Below are 25587 nucleotides of genomic sequence, written 5' to 3'. Positions count from 1 at the left end.
AGAGTGGTGTGGTCAGAAAACAGGCAAGTTGCATGACTTTGAACTTATTGGAGTCGTGAGAATGATGTACTGGGGAGACAAGACTATAGGCTGTTGCAATAATCCATGCGGGTTGGGAGGAAGAGAATTTCAAGAACACATTTGACCCTCCAAAATTACAAATGGTTATTTGCTTCTAGAAGGTGATCAGCTATTGTTAGACAAAAGAACAGACCTGGATTGAGTCATGTATAAGTTCTCCATTTCACATGAGACGTGAGACACAAAGCACTCATACCCAGTTTATTCTTGGAAAATGACAACCTCAAGGGTCTGATGAAGGAAAAAACCAGCCTCAGCAGGCCTAGGGTCAGAAAATCATAAACTGTTTGTGATATGGCGCAAGATTGAAGGCAAAGGTTCTCTTGAAAGTATGTTTCCTTGACTGCATCCCAAGGAGTATTTTTTTGCTGTGAAGCAGTAGAACTACCTGTTGGTGAAAAGGAAGAAGAAACCAGAACTACCTGTGCCACTGCTGTTTCTTTCCTTCTAGCTAGGATGGAAAACATATTTGTTGTGCAACATCTCAGATTTACCGCTCTAGGAGTGGAGCAGTTCCAGCAAGCCAGCTATGTTTCACCCCATTTCTCTTTTTGTGCACCTTTACTGGAAGGCGAAGTAATGAATCCCATAAAGAAGAAGATTCTCATTTCCTCTTGTCCTGCTTCCTCTGGGTCAATCTCATCCTTGAAGCGTATTGGCATATAACCATCCACACTACTATCACCACTGCCTCTGAAATGTATCAGGCTCATTAGGCCTTATGTACACTGAACGCACTAGCTGCACCTTCTCACGTTGCGGAGTTTAGGATGTTCACCTGCATGTGGACAGCACAGTGAATACTAGTAACTTGATCGCATGCTGCATGACTGTGGCACAGGTCCCTAAATGCCCACCTGCCACTGCCTGCTATGCAATCTCGATGGACACTTACCGACTTTCTCTGTGAATCTGAGGCACAGACCATGCAACTACTGATTGTTTCATTTTCACAAATGTCAGAGACCCAAGATATAGTCTGCTAATGTGCACATGCCCACATCACTTGCTCCAGAACTAAATATGCTAAGCCCTGCTTATTAAAAAAAGAAAGGAATAACCTTTCTCAAAATTCAGTGATCGTGTCTGATCCACCAACATCAGTCCTTTAATGACAATCATTGAATAAGCTGAAAATAATTTTGCTAGGCTATGATTACTTGCAGGGAGGTACCTAGAGAAAATAAATCTTGCCTTTGGAAGGCCAGGAAACAAGCCCAATAGAAGGTAACATCTAAAACAACAAGAGAACTAGGAACGATTTGGAGCATTTTGGGGAGGGAAGACCACAACCAGGTAATGCCATATGAAGAAAGAACCTTAGACGTGTGGTTGATCACCCCCTGGAAGTGATTTCTTCCTTATTGCGTACCTTATGGTTTATATGGTATACTGCCTTACTAATGAGATGAACCTCTTCAGGTACTATATTACCTAACAACATTGGTTGCGTGCATACTGTCATAGGAATATGATAATGCTAGCACAAAGAGCTGTCAATGTGAATACATTCTGCAAATATATATATATATATATATATATATATATATATATATATATACATATATATATATTTTTGTCCTCATCTGTGCAAAAGATGAGATATAGGAAGACAAGGGACCCTTATTACGAAGCTTTACCGGCCAGGGTCTTTCTCTCCTCTTTTGGAGTGTAGGAAACCTTCTTATTTTTGAGGTAGAGTTCTGTCTTATAATCTCCATATTCATAGGGAGAGTCACTCGTGGTTCTCCAACAGTGCCGGACCCGGAATTCATTTTATGCACTGTAAGTAATCATTGGACTTCCCTTCCTGCCTTGCCTCTTCTTTCTGTCCTAGGGGTTATTTTTATCTCATATCTCCCAGAATTTCATCCCCTTTTTTCCCTCTCTACTCTGGTCTAACTTTTTGATCTTACAAACCGATGTCAAGTCAACCATTCATTTAATGTTGGGGGATTTGCAAGAATCCATTTTATGCAAATCTCACGCCTTGCAAGTAGGATTAGTACAAACAGTAGAATCTTTTGTTTATTTTTCAAGTGGAGTGGGCCCTCATTATAAATTATAATTCCCCCAAAAGTTATATCCACGCTTTCCTCTGTCTTGTCCTAGTTCTTCATTATTACCTTACCCACACTGGACCGTAATTGTTGTAATGTAGGGCACTTCCGGAACATATGAATATTGTTAGCATCAATTTCTCCGCACTTTGGACATCTTTTCACCACATGCTTGTTTATCTTTGTTAACCTTTCGGTAGGCCAATATGCCCTGTGTAGTGTAAAAAGATGTTTGTTTCCTGAGAGGTGCAGATTGTATAACACGTGATAATGTAATCATAGATACTTGCCATAAGTGTTGGAGATCCGGCGCCAATATTGTGTGATTGTTACATTGGGCTCTCTTCTGAACTATTTCGGATAGAGTGGTTGGTTCGCTTGCCACCTTACCCAGCCACTGTCACTATGTGACAGACATCAGTGGCAAGTTTTAAATGTTTTTTATTTTGCAGTTTTATATAGCGCAAACTTGACCCGAACGGATCAGTGCGCTTGACATAAGAACCAGTTGCATTGCAGATTGACACATTAATTTTTAGGCACAGGGAAACTAAGTGATTTTTCGGGAATCATAGGATGTTGTGCTGCCCATCAGACTCGAACCTGGTCCTCCAGCTTCAAAGTCAGCTGCTCTAGCCGCCAAGCCACGTAGGAAAAGGGTTGTCAAGCACAAGCCTTAGACCAGAGTTGCCATGTCATCCTTACCAGGCAACTACTTTATTCAGGCACACAGCCAATATCACCCTGTTTTTCCTAATGAGAATGAGATGTCCTAGCTACATACAGGAGCCTTGCAAATCCAAAGTATGTGTTTTGTTGATAAGGCAGTGGATCTGCTGCGTGGCTGGTAAAAAGGCATGTGGAGAGGCTTACATAGACCAGCAGAACTGAGGGTGAACTCTTGTGATAAAATACATAAGATGGAACAACTCCCTATGGGCACAGGAACTGTGGAAACCCTCCATCGACTACAGTGTAGCTAAAGTACTGGTTATTGCCACCCAAGCATTAGAGCCCTGAGTAATCACTTGGCGTTTAGACAAGCTCTTAAAACTTATGTGCTCTCATAAGAATTTCTGAAATTTCTATATTCTTAGTTGTCATAGTTATTTTACGCACCTCACAACTTATGGATGTTAGTGCACTTTGCAAGTTATAAATACAGTCATTTTAAATGAATAAATAGATGTATCATAGATGATGGAGCGGAGGGTTACCAGCTAAATTATACACACTATCCACATACTCACCTAGGCCCATAACCATTCATACTTAAGCTAGTAAGCGTCGCTCGGATCAATTTTGTGTGTTAATGCCTGCGAGATAAATATACCTCACCAATTCTTACCATTCCTTCTGTCCAAATATAATTTCCTCTGATCAATGGACCTAGCTGTTAGCAGTTTAGGTGTAAATACCATCAAGTAATTACCTTTAAATGACCACAGACTCGAGAAGGTTTAAATGTTTATATAATAAATTTCATATGAAACCAGAAGCATAAAGTACAGTTCAAACACTGTTTTCTTTCAAGGAAGGAAAATCGGATTATTCAGAAACTTTGAACTAAATTAGGAAATGACAGTTGCTGGAAAGAAGAAAATCAGAGAGAGCAGTACAATGACATACTACACAGAGTTATATTTAGCTAGGATGGTGTGGAAACCAACCCCTTGGCCTAGGAGCTGGAAAGGGTCCCCTGGGACAGGTTAGGAGACCGAAGCCTTCAGGACGGGATTCAGGACAGGATTCAAGACAGGAAAGGTGACTTCTTCTAGATACAACGCCTGCGTCGCACCCCTCTCTGACACTATCTTCCTCCTCAATTCTTCCGCGATGTTCTCTATTATGTGCCTCCTCGATTCTTCCTCGATGTTCTCTATTTAGTTTGGTTCTAGGTTCTGTAGTTCGAATCTTCTTTAGGATTTGCTCAATTCTCGGAGAGCATCTCAGTCTCTCAGCAGCTCTGCAGCATGAGCTCTATCCAACTAACTAAACTACCTCAATTATACCCTTCTAATGGTAACACTACCCCCAAATGTTTCAATGTTCATGAAATGCCTAATTCTGATTGGACAAGCAAGGGGAGATGATCATCACACCATGCTAAATTTAATACTTTTCTTTAAGCTTATTGTTCAATGTTTCCACCCCCTAATTTACTTTCCCATGCTTTATTTCCCACCCGTATTCACAAGTCAATCAATACATTGTATACAATTTAATATTCAGTTATAAAGGTCCGTACATACGTGAGGATTGGGGTATGCCTGGGGTACAGTGCGTACCTACGCGGGTGGGGGGTAAGCCTGGGGTACGGTGCGTACATACGTGGGTGGGGGTACGCCTGGGATACGGTGCGTACATATGCGGGTGGGGGGTATGCCTGGGGTACGGTACGTACATACGGGGGGGTGGGGGGTACGGTCCGTACATAGGGGGGGTGGGGGGTACGGTGCGGACGTACGCGGGAGGGGTGGGAGGCTGGGGGGGCCGTACGACTCGTACTCCGGGCACAAGTGTACTCGGGGTAGGGCTCGTACAAAGTTCGCTCCATACGGAGCCTTTTCCATGCGCTTGTGTTTTCGGACGCGTGGTACGGATCGTACTTGCGCGCTCGGACTTCAGTTTTACGATTTGTATGTAAAACTGTCCGGGGACGTCTCGTAGACTTTTCCCGAGGCAATTCGTATGTATTTTTCACGTACAAATCGTACTTCGCCGTTTGTACGGGACTTGTACGTAAAAAAATACGGATACGAGTCGTTCGGGAAAAAAAAATACAGGATCGGAATCTGCCCCTCTGTGATTCTGTGCAGCAAAACAGTGGTTCTGTTGGGAATCTACTTAATTTAAACAGCACTAAATGCATTTGATAACTGTTCCATTATTCCTTTAACAACAGTTATATAGACACACACATATAAATCAATTTGAAGGACACAACGTGATTTTCTTTTCACTATATTTGAATCAAGAATTATATATTACTACTACACAGGACTGACCAACAATAACTGAAATGTAACATGAAACACTTAGTGACTAATAGTGCTTAGTGGCATGACCTTCAAACATAAATTGACATAAAAAACATATATATATACACAATGACACACTTATACTCTGTGATTCTGGGCAAAGCATCTAATCTCCCCGTGCCTACCATAATTTAATGTGTCCTTAACTGGTCCTCATGAAAAGCGCTCGAATACCTTTTGGTCGAGTTGGCACTATAAGTGCCGGTGTTGATTAAGCACTGGTGCTGAGCTCTGGAAAGTACCAGCTCAAATTAAGCACTGAATACAGGACAGATAAATATTTACCAGTGTTTTCTTTGCTGTGACTTTTCCCTTTGCAGGTGATATTTGTGCGTGAAACTAACAAGGGTCGAATGATTATTGATGGTCTTCGAGTGGTGGAAGAAAGTGTTGATGCTGTGGATCCTACCTGGCAAGTCAGTGACCCAATTTATTTGGGAGGTGTTGCTCTAGGAAAAGCTGTAAAACATGTGCAGGTAAGCCGGAAGCTTTTATTAAATCTGTAGAAGCTGAATATTTCATCTTCAGTCTGTTTGTTATGGACTTTCCAGGCTTTTTTTCAATGGTTAGAATTAATGTTTAGCAAATTTTCTAAGTATAATATTATCCATGTGAAAATTAAAACTGCAAACCTTTATCACTCCAAAGGCATTTCATTTAGGGCTATTCGCTAATCTCACAGAGAGTGAAATGGAGTTGTGGTTTCACAATGACCAAAATGCAAAACAGCTCCACTGACGCTCATTGCTTGTAAATCCACTACAAACATATTCAATGTGATTACTCTAAACCCTAACTGGAATTAATGATTTGTTGGCCAACTAGCCAAGCATTTATATATCCTCATAAGTCAAATGTTCGAACAAGACAACTTGTTTTAGATCCATTGATTTAGTAAGAAATATGGGGATACATGATTTACATATTTCATGAATTCAAATTCTGTTAAAGTACTTAGTTATCAGTTCATCTATTTATTTTACTTAATTTTCTAAATGATGCCTTATACATGGAAATAGGCTTTGTATTCTTGATGTTACTTTTACAAAGCAAATTCCCCAAAACTCTGATTATGCAGGGCAACTATTGTTCCACATGTTGAGACACGTAGTAGAGCGATCAAACAGGCAATAGCACAAGCAGAAAAATATATGTGGTGAAGAGGCATTAAGTGGTTTTGTATTACTTTATTATGATATAATTATTGGTATCCATGTCCTTGTCATTTAAGAAAAAGGGACTATACCAATAACTTGCCATTTTCACAGGTACAAAAAAGTGTGGATTTACATTTTTTCACCTTGAATAAGCAGTATAGTGTTCTAGGCTACATTCACCTTCTTAACAGGTCCACTAAGGGTGTGCCACATACATATGAAAATGTTTCCTGTTTTTGCCTCAATCTTTCATCATTATTTCATCATGCTATTCTCTTCCTTGTGAATTCTTGGCTGCCTTGCCTCTATATTTACATTGTGAACGATTCATTGTTTGCCCTCTTTGTTTTTTGGGACCAGTGCTGGGGCTAGTACTGTGTGTTTCTTGATTGGGTCTCACTAACGGTGACTTTTTTTGGTTCACCCTGAAAAGGACTGTGGACGTTGCTTGAGAAGATATCACCCCTCATCAACAAACAACCCAATCTCCCACAGTACATTACATGTTGTGTCTCTATGAGTGCAAACTTCAATGATGAAACAAAGCAGAATATCTATCACATCTGTAGAATATGCACAACCATTAATACATTTAATCTGGGAATCTTAGATTAAGTCAAGTAATAGAAAACATCTTGTGATTAAAAAACTACTGTATCGTACCGCGGTTTAATGAAGATGTACAATTTAAGTATGACATTAATGTATTACTCAGTACAACCACTATAATCTGGCATAAAGCAATGGCCTAGCTTTGTCAACATGATGCCTCAACATTTTGTGAATAATATGCTCTACAGAAATGTCGGAGTCGAGATCCTCATTGAGGCAAAGTCACATTGGCAAAGCATTAATTTTATCCAAGTTCCACTCTGTGGAGCTCAGCAATCCAACAGTACATACATTGTTTGTTTCATATTCTGAAGAGTACACTACTAAGATTATCAGTGGAGTCACATTGTTAATACCAACATTACCAACACAACTAATTAGTCTTCAGATTTATAAGTATTTAAAAACTGTATGTACTGGGTAACACAATAAACTCCTCACTGAAGGGACAATTTATTAAGGTTTTACACAACGCAACTCAGCAAGACACCCTGCTGCACTGTGCTGAATGAAACGGAGAGGGCAAGAATACGTCATATTTAATATTATGTGGCACATTCCTGCCCTGTCCTTGCACTGGTGCACAATGTGCTGCCTTGCGTCAATGCAGACAACTTTGCACCGTGGTACAAGTGTGCCTGCATTATAAGCAGGATCATTTTTCTGAAGTAAGGGGACCTTCTTGCATAAAAACAATCCTTAGGAACATTTTCATAGTGTGCTGCATAATACAGCACACTTAGAAAGAGAAATCAACTAGGAGAAATAAAGATATTTCTCCTTTTTGAGCCTCCCCTTGGAAGGTGTAACCTTTTGACACATTCCTGGGTCTACAACTAATGGTAAATCTGGGATTGCAGCAAAATCCATGAGTGGAAGTGTGGGAACAACCATGCTCCACCCAGGGAACATCTTTCCAGGGCAGACTAATGCAAGGCAGTAACTTGAACTGGTTTGCTTTACGCCAGATTTACCATGCCATGCAAGGGCATACAAGGTGGCCTTGCACGACTTGATAAATCTCATTCTAGGTTATGTATCGCCCTGCCTTGCGTGGCACAAGGACAACACAAAACATTGAGTGTCTTAACATGGACATTATTCCCCTGGGATTGTAGGTGAGCAATAAACCCACAATATTTATGCATAAATAAATATTCAGAAAAACTTCAGCTAGGGAAAATTTGCTCTGTGTACTGGGTGTTTCTAGGGCCATACATTACAAATTGTCCACTCACAGAGAGCTGCAAAATGACTTGCTTAATAATAAACTTATCAGGCATGTTGCAATTCCCAGCTTTCTGTGATTGACTGTGAATTCAGGGATCCAGTCCTCCACGGCACAGAAGACCACCTTTCTTCTATTTGTATTCTCAAAAGGGGGGGAACAACTTCTATGCACTCCATGTACAATAAAGGGACAGTCACTATTATTGTAAAAAAAGAAAATGCAGTCCTGAAGAAGCTTCCTACCTCCCAATACCACCCAACACGATTCCATAAGGGAAGCTGTCCAAGCATTCAGCTTCTACTTTGCAAATCAGTTACCACCCCATCTCTGGGATCGGTAACTAATTAATGGCTTGCAACCACAATTGTCGTCATAAACTATTGATACATACCTTTATAACTTGTAAATAGGCCCTCCTCATGACAATTTGGAAAGGGTTGGAGAGCCCTTTTAAGATTCAGAAAAACCTTTTCTGACTCATAAAAGGGTGTTTGTAGATTGAACAAAGCCCTTTACCTCTCATTATGCAAAATGTTGGGTTTTCAACCGCAAATGCACTTTCTAGATCAGGTCCTAAAGAAACTAGATACAGAAATTGAGCATATTGAAAACAAGGTCAGTGAATGTAACACATTTGAGAGTGCACAACCAGCCTTAGACAATCCTCAGCATACAGTTAATCCTTTCCACTCAATAAATCTGGGAGGCAAAATTGAGAAAGTAAATTAAGTTAACACAAATTATAACTAAGAAATTACATACTCATACCTGAGGGCGGCCTATTATTCTCAAACAAACAACCAATATTAATGGCTCTAATTCATGGAATCATAACCATGTAACAGAGCTGTCAATTTTTCCTATTTTTAATGCAGCTCTGATGATCAGGGACAGCCCAGCCCTAGCACAAGATTTTCTCCACTACCTGTTGCATCCTCCCCAGCCTGGTAGCATGTAAATGAATTACGCCACACATGGAACTTGATATTACAGGTCTTTATTCTTTAGAGAGTAACCTTTTTTTTAAACTTCTTTTTATTAATCACTGCTTTCAGCTTATCCAGAACAAGAGACGTTCATATACATTTTTCTTCATTTATAACCCACATCTAGCCGATGCTTTTAATGCAACATCCCATTATTGTACTCGATCACACTACCCATGAGCCGAGTTGCTCTAATTTTTAGCAGCAGTATAATTTTGGTTAACGATAAGACCAGCATCTTAGCACAACAGAGGAACAACGATAGAGTGTAACCTTAAAGTCAAGCATCACGCGTCATGAATTTGATCAACCACACCGAATCACTTACCTCACTAGACTAGGGAGTCCCTTAGGGACCATAAGGGTCCCATGCTTTATAATACGCAAGATACTACAACACCCACTTCCATATTTACAAATCCAGGATCACCTACATTTTTTAGGACAAGCGGGTCAACAGGGAAGAGGCAAAGGAAAGGCCAAAGAAGAGGGAGTGACTGGTACAAAAATGCATTTCTGCAAGGGGAATGTCAAAGTCACAATACATTTATAAGTGCTTTTGGGAAAATGAAATAATTGAATATGCATTCAGTTCTCGCATAGCACTAGACACGTCGGACTCCCAGTTGCAGCATGCCAGCAGCTGTCCAACCGTCTTAAAGAAATTTGAAAAACATTATAGGCAAAAACATAATAAATCAAACGTTTACTCTGTGAATGACTACATTGTGCTTTGGCACAATGCTGTCACTCTCACAGGAGGAAACCAGTGGCTGACCACATTGCCTCATTCTCTATGCACTGAAGCAAAATGTGAATGACACTACAGTACAACAATGGATGAGAACAGCTACCTGAAAGCCACTCTATGAATGTATTGTTAAGTATGCATTTTTAAGAATTCCTTTGGGAAAACAAACTGACCACCACCCTTTTGCCTATTTGTTGCCATTAGCCCAGCACACTACAGTTCAGTTGACAAAGATACGGAGACAAAGTGATCTGAAAATATAGAAAGCAGTCTTGTGATGTGTTCATGGATTAGTGAATCTGAAACATGATCATGTATAGCATGATAATGCCCTCGGTTACTCTGATGTGTAAGCAGAACTTAGGGGGGCAGTGGGTTTCCAGGAGAGCAGCTACAAATACATTAATGTACTGTAGGGAAGTGAGCTTTCCATGTAGCCATTTGCACTGCAGATGGCAGGTTAGATGCTATTTCATTATTAGTAGTTAATTTTGAAGTTTGTCATGGTCTGAAACAAGCCTATCTTAATTATGTCTGTGTGACTGTGGATTTTACCTAAAAGCACCCATTTTGTGAAATACTCTATATGTACACGTATTAGATTTAAAATTGAGCCCTTAACCATTATTCAGTGAAAATATATTCAACCTCTTCGAAAACTAAATGAAATATTGTCCCTGACAATGAAATAAATGGTATATTTCAAATTTGAACATTGATAGCTCTTATAGTTTGATTTGTTAGCGGGCATAACAAAATGACTGTCACTAACACACTTCGGTTAATGTAGTAAAATGGCCTTCTGTTACTTAGTAGCATTGTGTAGTGAACATTGTCAAAGCATCCCACTTTTGACAGCGTTTGGTAAACAATGAATGGACTTATCCTTGGCAATCACTGTACAAAATATCGATGCTTACTATGCAATAACCTCATAGAAGCCTTATTTGGGAATCAGATGGCATGACCCAAGATGATCGCCCAGTCACATACAAAGTCTTGCAGGATCGCAGCTATTGTTGCAAGATTTGGGTCATATTGGCATCACCCCTATCTAGACGGCCATATTACAAACAGCCTTGCACTTGATCCTAAGAAAAACAATTAAAAATACCTTCTGCCAGGGAACAAATAACAGAAAAGGATACAATGCATATGTGACATGAATAATAGTGTATGTGATTACCTAAATCACATTTTAGATTAAAAATAGTTAATATTTTATAGTAGGTATAATTGTTTACCAAAACAATGAGAGCATGAGGTGAAATAGAAATATTCATTACGGGCAGTGCAGATTGCACTCTATGTACATATTAAAGAAATAACAACAGGTCTTGCAGACAGCTGCGTTGCCAAGCCAGACCAGAAATGATTGTAAAATCTGAATCAAACTGATGTTCAATTGCACCTAGTATTTTCACATTTAACTAGAAACTTTATTATATTTGGATAGGAGGAGAGGAACTGATACGATTGAGTGAGAGACGCTATTTTAGAGAAACTCAACTTTGAGATCACTGACCTCAGACAATTCCATCAACTACATGAAAACTTTAATGAAAAAATAGTGTAGCCTTCTTGCTGCAAATTGCATACCTGGTAAACATAGATTGTGCACTTTGCACCTGAGTCCCTTTTACCCACCTCGGAACAAGTAAACACTGCGCTTTAATAAAGCATGATATCTATCATTTTAAGGTGCACAAACTGGCCTTATGTGCTTTTTGCCCCGTCAATTTGCACCAGGCTGGATCCAGTCAAGATCAAATCTTGCAATACGCAGCCAGGTAAAACTCACAGGAAATAAGATTTGCATCTGAGCTGTAATACCAAATCATGTGCTTTGTTTTGTTTCGCCCAACGGGGTATTTTTCCACCAATTTGAGATCTGAGAATAATATATGTTGGCCACAAAGAATTTTCCAGGAGGATTTCTCAACATTTCATATTTTTAATTGAAAAGGTGGTGGTATCCATCCAAAAAATGTGGAGCCTATCTACACATAGGATAGGGAGCCTTTCTGTGCCAGAGATAGCAGACGGGTATAATATCAGCCATTATAGGTAACCCCAGATGGAGGTGAAATGTAATTCCTCACTTCCACCACTCGAGCATAGAGCGATGTTTATCTTAGCCCACCAAGGGTCTCAATATCTGAGTTCTTGCCATGTCTTAGTCCACTTAAGATGAATATTAGCCTTATTTAGAGTTTGGCAGACAGGATACTTCATCACAAACATGGAGGATGTCCGGTCCACCATGAATATGTGACGTTACAACGCATGCCATTACATCGCATGCCGTTGTAACGCAAAACTTTACCCCGACTTTCTGTCGAGGTAGTGCTGGAAGTTGGAATAGATTCATTTTCTATTCCAACTCCAGTGTGTGCAACAGTAGGGAAGGTGTTGGAGATAAATCCCACACCTTCTACCCACCGCTGCACACTTATTGCATTCATTGTAACGGTTGCGTTTAAAAGGCTGTTTCCCGTCCACCATATTACAAAAATGTTATAGCTGACAGCAGATGGTATATCCGCCATGTTTTGACAGAGTATCCCATCCACCAATCTCTAAATAGGGCCCAAGATATTATTAAACATGAATGATGACAACATTTTGTTTATTTCTGGACCTCCGGAGCATGATTTTCTTTTGTGCAAATCTTCCTTGTCTTTTCTTCTTTACAACTTACCTTGATCAACGGCAGAAATGTGGTACTTAGCCAAACTGCCCCTAAAACATGTTTCCGTTTATTGTTTTACTGTGGCTAAAACTATTTTCTTTTTAAAGTATTCTGTTGTTAGAAAGCATGAAAATTTTTAGGAAAACCAAGAATGAACCCAAAATGCCTCTTCTATAGGAGACTTGCAATATTAACCCCTTGCGTGCGCATGACGGAACCACGCCGTCATGAGCCACGGGCGGCGTGTGCTCATGACGGCGTTATTCTGTCACGCTGCGGCCGCTCCGCCCACGCGGCACTAATTCCCCGCCTGTGCGGGCGAAATGAAGAGTGGGCGTAGTCGTGACAGAACCATGCCGTCATGAGCACAGCTCGCCCGTGACTCATGACGGTGTGGTTCAGTCACGAGCATGGCGGCGCCGCGCTCACCCCAAAACCCCCCCAGCGGAATTCGCGCCGCAGCGAAGGGGTGAAAAGTTATGTGACAAGATGGACACACAGCACAGCATGTTTTTTATAGTCAAAATGGGGTTGATGATACTTACATGTCAATGTAACCGGAATATTGATTTCACCTTTACTTACAATGGACGCTTCTCTTTTTCCAGGAGAACTCAGTCAACAGTTTCAATGGCTGCCTGAGCAACTTGAAGCTCAATGGTCGCTCTGTCATCGCTGCTTCTCAGTCCTTCGGTGTCACTCCATGCTTTGAAGGTCCACTAGAATCAGGAACATACTTTTCAACAGGAGGAGGATATGTGGTTCTTGGTAATGCATAAAACTAAATGAGTTGCTGCATTTTGTGTGGTATTATTTTAGAGACCTGTAGAAACAATTTGCAATTATTACCTTAATTTGTAGTTGTAGGTTTTCTCAGGCATTGGGGAGAACTTGCCACATTCTTGCATTAATAAATAGGACTACTTTGCCTGTCCTTTTTCATTTGTATCAAGACACAGAGGGCCAGATGTATCAAAGGGTTTTACCAATTCTGTGTCGATGGGTAAATGTGTTCGTACATATGGCTCCAAAACCATATTTATACCAGAGAAGCACCATGCACTAAAGAGCTCAGCATTAACATAAAACTGGACTAGGTGTGAAGGCACTCAAAACTAAGACCTCCTTCATTATTGCATTTGTCTATTGCAAACCAGGGAACTCCCACTACTTCTTGCACAATATACTACTTTTGGCATTACACTTGCTAATCATTCCACAGTAAACCATGTCATTTGAAGACTTTACCATATTAGTGATTCCTCTGAAAACAAAAAGGCAACAGACGTAATTAATTAAACAGAAGCACCAGGCCTCAGCTATTAATGAAAGGTCCAACTCAAACTACCAGAAAAAGTCTGTATCTAGCTTTCAAAAACAATTTACCAAACAATTTCAGAAATACGCAGACCAACACATCTTACAGAACAAACACCGATCATGTTAGGAATCATGACACAGGTCGTAACTTCCTAATCGAATATCAGAGAAAAACCCTTCAGCCTTCTTGATGAAGCCCACCAGACAGCTCTAGCTCCGCTTTAAACATCTGCGCCTGTTAGATGGTACGTTTCAACACACTCAAGGACTATGTGATCTTAGTTCTACCAACTTAATCTTCACAACTCTGTCACAGCCTGCATGTGTCCTAGTACCTCTGGTGCTCTTCTCTTATATTATGTAATAGGTCACAGTCAGAAACAAAAAATCAAGCCAACATATTCTTCAACATGTATGGTAATATGTCCAATCAAGGTTGAAGAATATTTTTTGTATGAAAAAAAGTAATGGTCAGTCCATCTGGTTGTACATGTGTTGAAATGTTTTGATAGATACTATTGATAACATTTATATCCATTCCTCCCTCAGATGATTCCCTCAGCTTGGGCTTGGAGTTTGAACTTGAGTTTGAAGTACGACCAAGGAGCATTTCTGGAATTTTAGTACATGTTCAGAGAGTGAATGGGGAGTACTTGAATATACATATGACACACGGAAAGGTAAGAAGTTGTATGGAGCACTCTAGGGTCTGAGCATGATATGTCACTATTAAGAAAGGGTGGTTTCATGTATGTAGTATTCTCACGTAGTTTGATTTTAAATGCAGAATGTTCTCTCCAGGGGTTACATTTAAAACATATATATTAAACGTTATGGAAAATAATAACACAACACAACAAGTGATGGATCAAATGCTTGAATTAACCTTAGCCCGTGAAAATCACTCTGGACCTCCAAATGCAGATGCTTGCCTGGGCTTCAGCTATTCACTTTAGGCTCTGGGTGCATGGGGTGTCCTATAGCAAGGCCATGCACTAATTCCTGTCCCACCAGCACATGGCACTGAGTGCTGGGCCTGCACCCAGGCCCTGTCCCAACAAACCAACTGCACATGACATTTGGCTGTGTGCGGCAGCTTGTCAGCACAAAGCCCGGTCTGGTGGCTTAGTGGCTATTGCATCCACTGTAGGCACCTGTGTTTGACCTCATGGTCACAGGTTCAATTCCTGATGGGACCACTCAGTCTTTCATCCCGCTAAAGTCGATAAAATGAGTACCATTGAGTTGGGTAACAATAAACATTTGTAAGTCAGCGCCAAGATACCCTTCTAAGTGAACGTGTGCTTTACAAATACAAATGTTATGATATTGTACACTGACAAATGGCTAGGTCCTCCACAAGCCCCATCTCTGTGCATGTTTTACAGCCATGCAAAGTCAGATATCGGAAAGGGCCTGGCTGAAGACCAACTCCTTCCAAACCCGCTAAGCATGGACAAAGACTGTGCGAAATACCTTCTTCATGCAGGTCTGGTGTTTTTTTGTCTCACACAAACAATCTGAACCTGTCAGTGAGCAGCAGGCAATGGCTACAAAACCCAGCCAGGGGTCTGCAGGACTCATTGTGCTTGGCATTTGGCAATGCACAGTTGCAGTGTGTTATTCTTTTTTTTCAGGACGTGTGATCCCATGGTCTCAGTTTACAGTGCACATGCCTTATGGATCTGCAACTAGCTGTAGATCCGAGGATCCTCCACACTCATAAATCGAGTGCAAACAACAGTCAAAACATTCTGTGATTTGCGGAAATGCAGCATTCAGTAAGCTGATACTGCACTGTCTATAAGATGGGCACCTTAGGCCCATCCATATCTGCGGATCTCTGCCGGGCATTCTACACTGGCCAGGAAGAGATGAAAAAGAGAAGGTTCTTTACTGTTTACGCTCCCTGGACCTAGCCAGGTCGTGTTGGGGATACCAAAACTCTTTCAGCTAGGTATGAAAAATTAAACTCCTATGCATTGAGCAAGAAGTGCTGAGCTATGCTACTTTTGTAAAAGTGATGTGGTTTTCTATAGTTCCTCATACTGTTTAAGAACACCTGGAGAAATTTAGAAAAACACTTGTTTCTTTTTGAAATTGTTAATCTTTTCCTCTCACTACTTCTACTTTTTATATGTCATTACATATTTTTATTGTTTATGGGAAAGTACATCTTCCTTTACACAAATAGGCCAACCCCTCCCAAGGGCTGGGAAGTTTATTCTTGCTCCTCTTTTGCACAAGGAAGGTGAGATTGTGCCTTAAAAAAAAGGAAGTGCCGGACACCTGACAGCTACCCTGGTACCATGTTAGCAGTAACAAACAGGGCAATGGGGCAACTGGCACGGTCCGCAAAATGGCTTGATATCTTCAGTCTTAAACATTAGAATAAAGCTGTGTTTTCACCAAGACTTTTGCTGGAAAATTGTTGACATTATCTGTTCTTTTAATTTTAAGGTTATTGTGATGGTTTATGATGGAACTAAGGAGTTTGCCACCACTGTAACTCCTAGGCAGAGTCTGTGTGATGGCAGGTGGCACAGAATAACAGGTAAGTGAAAATCCCTTCTGTCCTCTATCATACCCGCCAGTGCATGTTCCTTCCCACTCAGCCTGCTTCCTATGTATGTGTATCCCTCTCTGTCTGCTCCCTTCGATGTGTGCTTTGATAGGGTCATGGAATAACGTCCTTCATCATTATCACATATTAGGTTCACAGTATAACCCGCTTAACATCTGCAAGATTAGTCCAACCCTCCTTTTTAGTCATGCAGCACAACCAAGTATCCGAGTGCTCAACAGGCATGTGAAACTACTGCAAACAATTTCCATCATACGTCTGTCAATTCTCTGGACAAATCTACAACTTGGCCACCCACATAATCTCACAGTGCCATCTACATTTCCTGCCTTCAAGTAACATAGGCAATCCACACCTGAACTCCCTACCTCTACACCTCCATCAAACCCTCCACATCCTTACAGACACCAAATGCTCCTGCCCATTTCCACAGTTATGGTAGGCTCATTGCACCAGCCACTTGATACAAGATTGAAACCTTTAATAATGCTATCAAATTTAACCTTAAAAACAACCCCACTAAGAACCATATGTCTTCCAATCATCCACCTTGTTATAGTCATCTAAACCTTTTACAGTGGCAGAATGGGAACTTTCCTAACTTCCTCATATGAATATATTCATTAGGTCATATACTGTCGACACTTCATCAAGGCAACATCAACTGCACCTTTCTACTCATGTACCACTAATCTTCTCTGTCGCCAGTTACTTCAAGATCTGTACAGCATTTCTAAGGAATTAAATAAATACAAATATCAATACAGTTTAATGAATATGTCTTTGTTCAGTGTGTGGGTAACTAATATACTCCTCCTATATATAGTACATACATACATAGATGCATTTGATAAATGGCTCCCTTTCAACCCAGTAACAGACTTACACATTTTAGTGTCTGTTTAAACACCTTCATCATGAATATGACAGAGAAACAAGTAAAGCCCTTCTCTCATTTGCACATTTTTATGCACCCATGCAAATGATGCAACACCCACTTTCATCTTACGTTTTTTATTGAATTTTAGTTATCAGAAACTCAAAAATGCTTCAGCTGGATGTGGACTCTGAAATAAACCAGGCAGTGGCTTCACTGGATTCTAAAGTAGAAGACTTAAAGGCACCTGTTTTTGTTGGTGGTGTACCGGGTAGGTTTTTTTCCACACTTCACAGAACTGTAATAGCATGAGATTATGCATATGCTCGTATCTTTAATGATATGGGGTTGGAGATATAATGTCTGATTTAGAGTTTTGACAGATGGGTTACTCTATCACAACGTGAAGGATATCCCTTTGCGTTATATAAGTACATTATAGCCTTAGAGCCAGATGTAGCAGGTTCTACCGTCCATTAAAGGCTCACTCCAGTGTTTTGGAGAGGGCCTTTAACCCTTTCGATGCGCATGACGGAGCGGTTCCGTCATGCGCATCGGTCGCGCTGTGCGTATGACGGAACCACGCCGTCAGGGCTCCGCCCACGTAACGAACCTTCAGCACGGCGCGGTAATCCGCGCCGCGCTGAAGGGGTTAACAAGGGAACGGACAGGTAATCGCCGAGAGAGCCCGCTACAGAGGGCTTTAAGGCTATTACAACATTCCACCCCTTAGATGGCAGAATGTTCTAATTTGTAAAACAAAGGCCTCACAGAGACTGAGGGGGTTGAAATCCCCTCAGCCTCCATAAGGCCTTTGTTCATAGCAACAACTGTGAACAACATCATTGGAATGATCCCGGCTTCTACCAGCCATTAAAACCCGGAGCACTCTATTGTCTTCAATGCAGCTCTCAACATTCCAATGTTCTAATATATCTTATAGTACTTGTAGTATTGCGGAAGGGATATCCGTCGTGACGGAGTAACCCACCCGCCAAACTCTAAATTAAGCACATAGTGTGAAAAGTAAATACTAAGCTGTCCATTCTAAATGCACTGTCCCTCTAGGTTAGTGTATTTTCATCTGGGAAAAAAAGGTGAAGGTGACCTTAGCATTTATGTTCTTTGAAGAATCGCAGTGGTGTTCAGGGATATACAGAACTGTTTAATTATTTTTAAAACCACTGATGGGATGGACAGTCCTGCATTTTGTCAAATAACGTTGAGCTTCTGAATATCAGTCAGTCATGTCACTTGCAACTTAATGGGTAAGTCTGGTTATAACAATGAGTCATGTATCAGAAATAATTGTCTGTGCAAGCAATATCCCAGAACCAATTTGGACCCAGCATTTTAGATCCATTTATAAATATGGATCAGACTGTACTTGCCCCTCTTCAGTGACCCTTGAGGGGTGTTACTTTATGTGATTCTCTTTAATGACCAGGAACTAGTCCTCAAGTAAAACACCGGCACCCATCTGAAAATGTCTGATCTTTGAAACATGATTTGCTACTTTGTGCTCCATACTTATGTTGACCTTTTAAGGCCCTTTTGGAAACCAGAGTCTTCCCAGAGAGAAACCTCAACAGTAGCAAATGATACCAGTTTAATAGGAGGGTAATTAAACTGATTGGGAAATGTCCAGCCATGGTCCCTTCTGAATGTCATCTTAGGGAAATTCTTGCTAAAAACAAATGAAATTATGGGCACATTAGAATAAAATTATTGAACACTCATCCACCATAAACCTTCTAATCACAAAGGGCCTGATTGACAGATTTGTGGACAGAATACCTCTCCTCCAAATTCTCGTCCACTGTTCCTATTTAGAGTAGGGTGGACTGGTAGCTTTCCATTGACTCTGTGATGGAAAGCTTACTCTCACGGCGTGCAAAGTGCTGGCTGCCAATGTAAGTTATCACACTACACAGCCTATTTAGGGCTAGAGTCTGATGTTTTTTCTTCTGTCCATCACCACCATGGAACACCCAGCAGTGATGAACTGAAAAATGTAAATATTGACATACATACCCTGTGAAGAAAACTCCCATGTTGTGTGGGTTTTGGTTATTTGAATATCAAAAATAAACACCCACCTTGAGCTCAGTGGATGTAGTGAATGTGTCTAAAAGTTGAAGGCCTGGCTCCAGCTCGGTAAAACATTTGATGCAAGTCCATAAAAACAATAATGCTAGAGTTCCCGTTTAGGTCAACAAAGAATCAGTAGATTATTTTGGCATTCACCAAGCCGTAAGGCATGAATGGGGTTTCTGGCTCCAGCTTTGATCATTTTGAACCCCCATCTTTTGAAATTGGTAGATGATGTTGATTAGGTGGGTGCTAAATGCATGTCTTTCTTGTGTTTTTTTCATGGCAATTTTGTACTTTTTGTCAAATGGGGAAAAACCTCTAGCACTTTGTCTTTGCTGACTACTGCACTGTCAAAAACAAAACTGATAATCAGTGCCTCAAAAACAAAATGTATGTCTTTTGGGAAATACTCAATAGCAAGCTGTAATGCTAAGGTGTACGGTCAAAGTATAAACGTATTTAAACATTTATTTAAGTATCTGTTTAGCAGAAAAATTCAATGGGTCTGTATAGCTAATGAAGTGCAGGCTGATTCAGTTTTTTTTATTTATAACTAAGTTCCATAAATGTTTGGGAAAGTCAGTTATGCAAGCTTCTTTAAGAGTCTATAATCAGATGGGTGTGGGGGAAGAGAGTAGCTGCAACTAGGTCAACATTTCCCATTTATATACCTATCTTGACTACTGAAATCAGACATTTATTAGTAACATAAGCAGATACACCTGAATTCCCATTTGCTGACAGCTTGGATGTATGGAACACACCCTTCACGTGATGTCCCTATCCCCCTTGATTTGTGAAGCCAGTAACAGTAGCAATCAGCCTTCTAAAACACACTGGATAAAACAGATTGCTGGATTTAAAAATATGTTGTGATAGTCTTTCTTCAGTACTGCATTTCATGTAAACAACAAAGCGAAACAACTGATTACTCTTTTTGACTCTTGTATATATATTTGGATTTTCTTGTCATCTTCCACTATGGTTGAAGCACAAGATTAAACAGGCGAATTCATGTTTTGTTTAAAGTATCATTGCTTCAGGTACATTTGCAGTCATCGTATGGGCAATTTGTATTGATTCCAAGTTTTACATTAATCTTCTGAACCAAATCTAAGCCGTTTAAAAACAAAGAGGATGACATCAATTCTGGAAACATTGCTGAACAATATGTATAGTGGAAAACAAAACTAACAATGGAATCAGAGTGTGTCATGTAAGTGGGTAAAACTGCAGTCCCCTACTAAACTTTGTTCCAGAATCTTTGGCTGAAGATTTCTTAGATATCATGTCAATATGTGGAGAAAAGTTACATTTTAATCTTTAGTTTGGCTTTTGCCCACAGCAAATGTCCCTCCAAGAAATCCTCTCGTAAAATGCTCTATTTTCTGTGGGTTAAATGTAATCACAGGATTCGTTGCCTATTGGCCTCACCACTTCTAAATTTGGCAAGGTTGCACAAACCACATTTAATTCTGTGAACAGCACTTCCATGACAGACCTTCATGACCTACGTACTGCCCTGCATGACCTACATCAATGAAACAGACTGGATTCAATACTAAATCTCAAGACTTACATTTTGTAACTTATTTTAACAAAGGTATCCATATTTGTTATGTTATGTTAATAGGTGTTTTCACAATATCATGTTTGTTGTGCAAACAGCACTGACACCATCACAATGCAACCCATGAAATAAGTCTCAAAAGTGTAGTAATAGTAAACCTGTTTGAAAAGATAGGGTATTTACAACATCATTTATATAACTACATGAAACAGGTGAAGGTTAAGCATGATTTGATTTAAATCCATTGAATAAAAGCACAAAAATAACACTAACCTAGTGATTTAGGGGAAGATTACGAGTTCCAGGGTGAGGGGTACCAAAATGACCTGATTCGAAATAACTGGCACCTCTGCACCATGCAATTATTAATTTGTGTCCCCAGATTGTGGAATTACCATGAAGTTCCAGGATTACCAGGTCCAAATGTATGTGTTAATCCCTGATTCTGAGGGTAGTTCTGCTCCAATTTACCACCCCTTCTCATAAACTGGTAAATGTGAGTAGAGGCCATGTGGGTTACAGGATGGGGGAATGTGGCGAGCATCAGAAGACAAAGCGGCCTGTGGGCTGAAGAGGGGAGCACTGCATGCTCCCACCATGCCATAGTAGTGGATTACACAGAGTGCCACTGGTGCTAACCTTTGACAATATGCACAGTGAAATTGTGGTCAAATGCCACCCAGATGTATGAAATCCAGGTTCTCATTGAAGACTCACTGTAACAGGAAGACATAAAAACAGATGAGAATGTTAGTACATCACATCCTGAACTGAATAGTCTGTGTTGTCCAAACTATATATACCATTGATGTTGCTAGGGCTGATCATGTTATCAAACAAATGTAGGAAATTCATGCTTCTGATGATTACATTTAAAAACCTGTCACCAAAGTACACATTTGTAGGAAACAAGTATTCGCATGGTTATAGCCATCTACCATGCAGAAATCTGTGTTGGTCTGATTATTTTATGATATTGCTTGATGACATGCCTGCAAAGGCTTGCAGCTTAAAGCGCTCATAATGTAATAGGGCCTTACCTCCAGATACCTCATTATATTATATATATATATTATATATACCACCAGCGGTCTCTTCTTTGCAGGAGGTTACTACAGGTATTCCTCAGGGATCTTCCCTTAGCCCCCTTCTTTTTAACATGTATGTTACTCCTTTGGTCTTTTTGGCAGAGGAGCTGGGGGCTAAGGTGATAGCATATGCGGATGACACCCAACTCCTCTTTACATGGGGCAAGGGTGAAGATTCAGTTCTGCCTGTGTAGAAGTGCTTGTCTTCGGTATTTGGGTGGCTTGCCAGAGCTCAACTCAAGTGTAACGAAGACAAATCTGAGATCCTTCTTCACTGCAACTTTCCACTGGACTTTAGAAGTAGGATCTGACCTCCTGGTTTTCCCCTTCCTTCATCTAATGGGAAATCCACTAAAAATCTAGGAGTCTGGTTTGAGGACAATCTCTCCTTCTTTGTCCAGGTGAATAAGATCTCAGGCTGCTGTTTTGGTCTTCTTAAGACACTCAGGAGTTTTCTCCCTCTCCTCCCAAGGTGCGCCAAAGAAACGGTTATTCGGGCGTTAGTGTTGTCCCGTTTGGACTATGCTAATGCCTTGTATGTTGGCATCCCTGGCTATTCTATGAATAAACTGCAGGTGAACCAGAATGCGGCCGCTAGGCTGCTTCTTGGAAACGCCAGAAGAAGCAGTGTGCTTGTTCATCTTCGCGCCCTGCATTGGCTGCCCGTGGCGGAGAGGGTCAAATTTAAATCTTTGGTAATTGCTCACAGGGCCCTCTATGATCTGGGTCCCATCTATCTGCAGAAACGGTTTTCCTTCTATGTCCCGTCTAGATTGCTGCGGTCATCGGCTCTTCTGTTGGCTACAGTGCCGCGTTTCTCGCGCTCCAAATTGGGGGGCGGCTCTCTTGCCGTTAAAGCATCTCAGGCTTGGAATGCTCTTCCTGTTTTTCTGCGCAATACTCAAGACCCGCTTCTTTTCAAGAAATTTCTAAAAACTCACTTGTCTCCGTAGTTACTGGCTTTTGTTGATTCTCCTCTTGGCTTCGCGCTGGGACACTCTTTGGAGTAGCTATTGCGCGCTATAAAAGGACTTAACATAACATAACATAACATATTTTGTCCTAACACCCTAAACTCATCACAATGCTGTTTGTCACCTCTCGTTCTTGATTCCACTTTTGATAATCTCAATTTCGTATAAATCTTTCTTGTTTTTTATCTAATGTCTGTGAGTTATTTTTGCAAACGGCTGATGTGCTCAGCTCTGGAGAGTTAATGCTACTCTGAGAATTAATCAAAATAGACCTGACAAGAGTGTTGCGCTATCTTTTGATTGCTTAATACAGTACAGTATATTGTACATAAATTATAGCACTGAAACACGAGGTGTACCCAACCTGCGGAGTATTCGGCTAACACTAACGATAGACAAGTTTGGTTGCACATGTATGCAGAAGTAAACAGAAATAAAAGGAGCATGCTTCATTATTTGTCCTATAGAACATTCAATGGTAGAAGCAATACTTCACTACACAGTGGGATCATTTCCTTCTTCCTTGTTTAAGAAATTCATTGACAAACCTTGACAGAAATAAAAGTCTTTTTCCAGGTGCTGTTGGAATATTTCGGAAATATCTATTATAAAGAGTAATTATGTACAACTTAAACATTTTTGTAAATTTAAATGCAACAGATATCATTTAAACTGTGGGATATACAGGAATGCAATACATATACTGTACAAGGAAATTAACTTATAGTGATAGCATATTTTTCATCATTTGGACGAGAAAGGCATTCAGAGTGGGTTACAATTGTAATTAGTTTGCTGAATGCAACTAAAATGCCTCTAACAACGTTTTTTCTTTTCTTTTTTACCCATTAGAGTCAATGTTAGCATCAACCCTTACAACCCGTGGCTCCTTCACAGGCTGCGTACGCAACTTTTTCATTGATGGTAAAGCAGTGATCTTCAGCAAAGCAGCTCTCGTCAATGGAGCAGTGAGCATCAATTCCTGCCCGGCAGCCTGAAGTGGAGTCATCATTATCGTGGTCAACGCTGAGATCTTCTTCAGGATCACTGCAAATAACAAAACAAAGTCATCTCATATGGACATGCCTGAATGCGAACACTAATTTCTCATGCATGACCGTCTCACGCTGAGCAGTCTCTCTTTAGAGCAGTCATCAGGACTCATGCACTTGCAATTTGCAAACACGGCAAACACAAAAGAAAAATCCAATATCTTTTTAAATAAAATTTTGCTTCTGCATTGCACTCCATATGCTGTGGACATTTAACATTTACTATTGGTCAGTTTGATTGCACCACATAGTTTATAAAAATTGCATTTTACTTCAGTCACTGTCACAGCAACAACAAATGTAAATCTTTTAAAACACTGTGTTAAAATGTAGTGGTACAACTTTAGAACCCAAAAGATTCTAATGCCTCTCTCTCTTGTTTGCTTCACCATGATTGATAATGTGCATTGAAGAATAAAAGCAGATGCTTGAATTACTGAGCTGGTGATTGCGTTTATTAAACTTAACATACTGACAAAAATAAAATATTTAAGGTGACAATCCTATTCATTAACGTAAGTAGAAGAAGATAAAATAAAAGGGCAATAGAGGTGATACGTCAGCTCCAAAGAGCTACGACGTGAGAATTTGTGTTATCATTGAGGCTGCTGTTGATGAGGGATTAGCGATGCGAGGGCCTGTGTTGGTGAAACCTTGCACAGCGGCTGTTAAGATGTGGGCTGCAAGATTGATGCGGAGTCCTTGCGCTGAGACAATCTTCACAGTTGAGGTGATGTGTCGGTTTTGTTCAGGTTTACGCCGCGCAGCAGAGGAGATGAGTCAGTTCTGCTGGATTCACTGAAGGGCAGATGATGGGTTCAACCTTTTTGGAGCATTCTGTCCTGCAGGGGGCAGCCAACTAGCTTTTGGTGTCACTTTGAAATCCTGGGTACAACATATGTAGGTCCAGTTCTTCTCACCCAGGGAAGAGGGGAGAAGACATCAGGTCAGCACAGCAGAGCACCAATCCTTCAGAGCAGCAGTGCAGCAGAGTGGCAGTCACTTCAGCAGCACAACAGTCCGTTTTAATAGCAGAGTATCTACAAGTAAGGAAGTGTACTGAAGAGTTGTTGTCTGAGGTCCAATATTTATATCTGGGCCTTCCTTTGAAGTGGGAAAAGCTTCTAGAGGTTTCTTTGTGAGTTCCACAGGCATCCTGTCTCCTCTTTCCTGCTGGGGTATGCAGCCCTTTGTGTTGAGGCAGAACACAGCCTATTCAAATGCAATTAGGGCTGTGCCCAGCTCCACACTCCCATCCTGCCAGTGATGGCCCATTCAGGCACAACTAAGCTCCCTATTGTGTTTGGCTTTCTAGGAGGAATACACAAAGCCCAACTGTCAGGTTCACCCACCACCACGAGAGAGGATTTTTCATTACAATTCCAAAAGACAGAAAACATGAACTGATTACCTGCTC

The 25587-nt window shown here is 40.6% G+C and overlaps 1 protein-coding gene across 1 annotated transcript in view; it reads left to right on the top strand.

Moving 5' to 3' along the window:
• LAMA4 (laminin subunit alpha 4) overlaps positions 1–24607 on the top strand; it is a 466993-nt gene extending 442386 nt beyond the window's left edge. The window contains exons 35-40 of the mRNA XM_085611379.1: positions 5503–5658; positions 13220–13379; positions 14481–14611; positions 16392–16485; positions 17544–17663; positions 23971–24607. Coding sequence (XP_085467505.1) covers positions 5503–5658; positions 13220–13379; positions 14481–14611; positions 16392–16485; positions 17544–17663; positions 23971–24116 — 807 coding nt within the window. The 3' untranslated portion in view covers positions 24117–24607. The remainder of the gene's footprint in view (positions 1–5502; positions 5659–13219; positions 13380–14480; positions 14612–16391; positions 16486–17543; positions 17664–23970) is intronic.
• The last annotated feature ends 980 nt before the right edge of the window (positions 24608–25587 follow it).

Source organism: Triturus cristatus, chromosome 6 (genome assembly GCF_964204655.1).
Source record: "Triturus cristatus chromosome 6, aTriCri1.1, whole genome shotgun sequence".
Classification (NCBI taxonomy): Eukaryota; Metazoa; Chordata; class Amphibia; order Caudata; family Salamandridae; genus Triturus; species Triturus cristatus.
The sequence above is the reverse complement of the archived record's forward strand: the minus strand, read 5'-3'. Positions and strand labels throughout refer to the sequence as shown.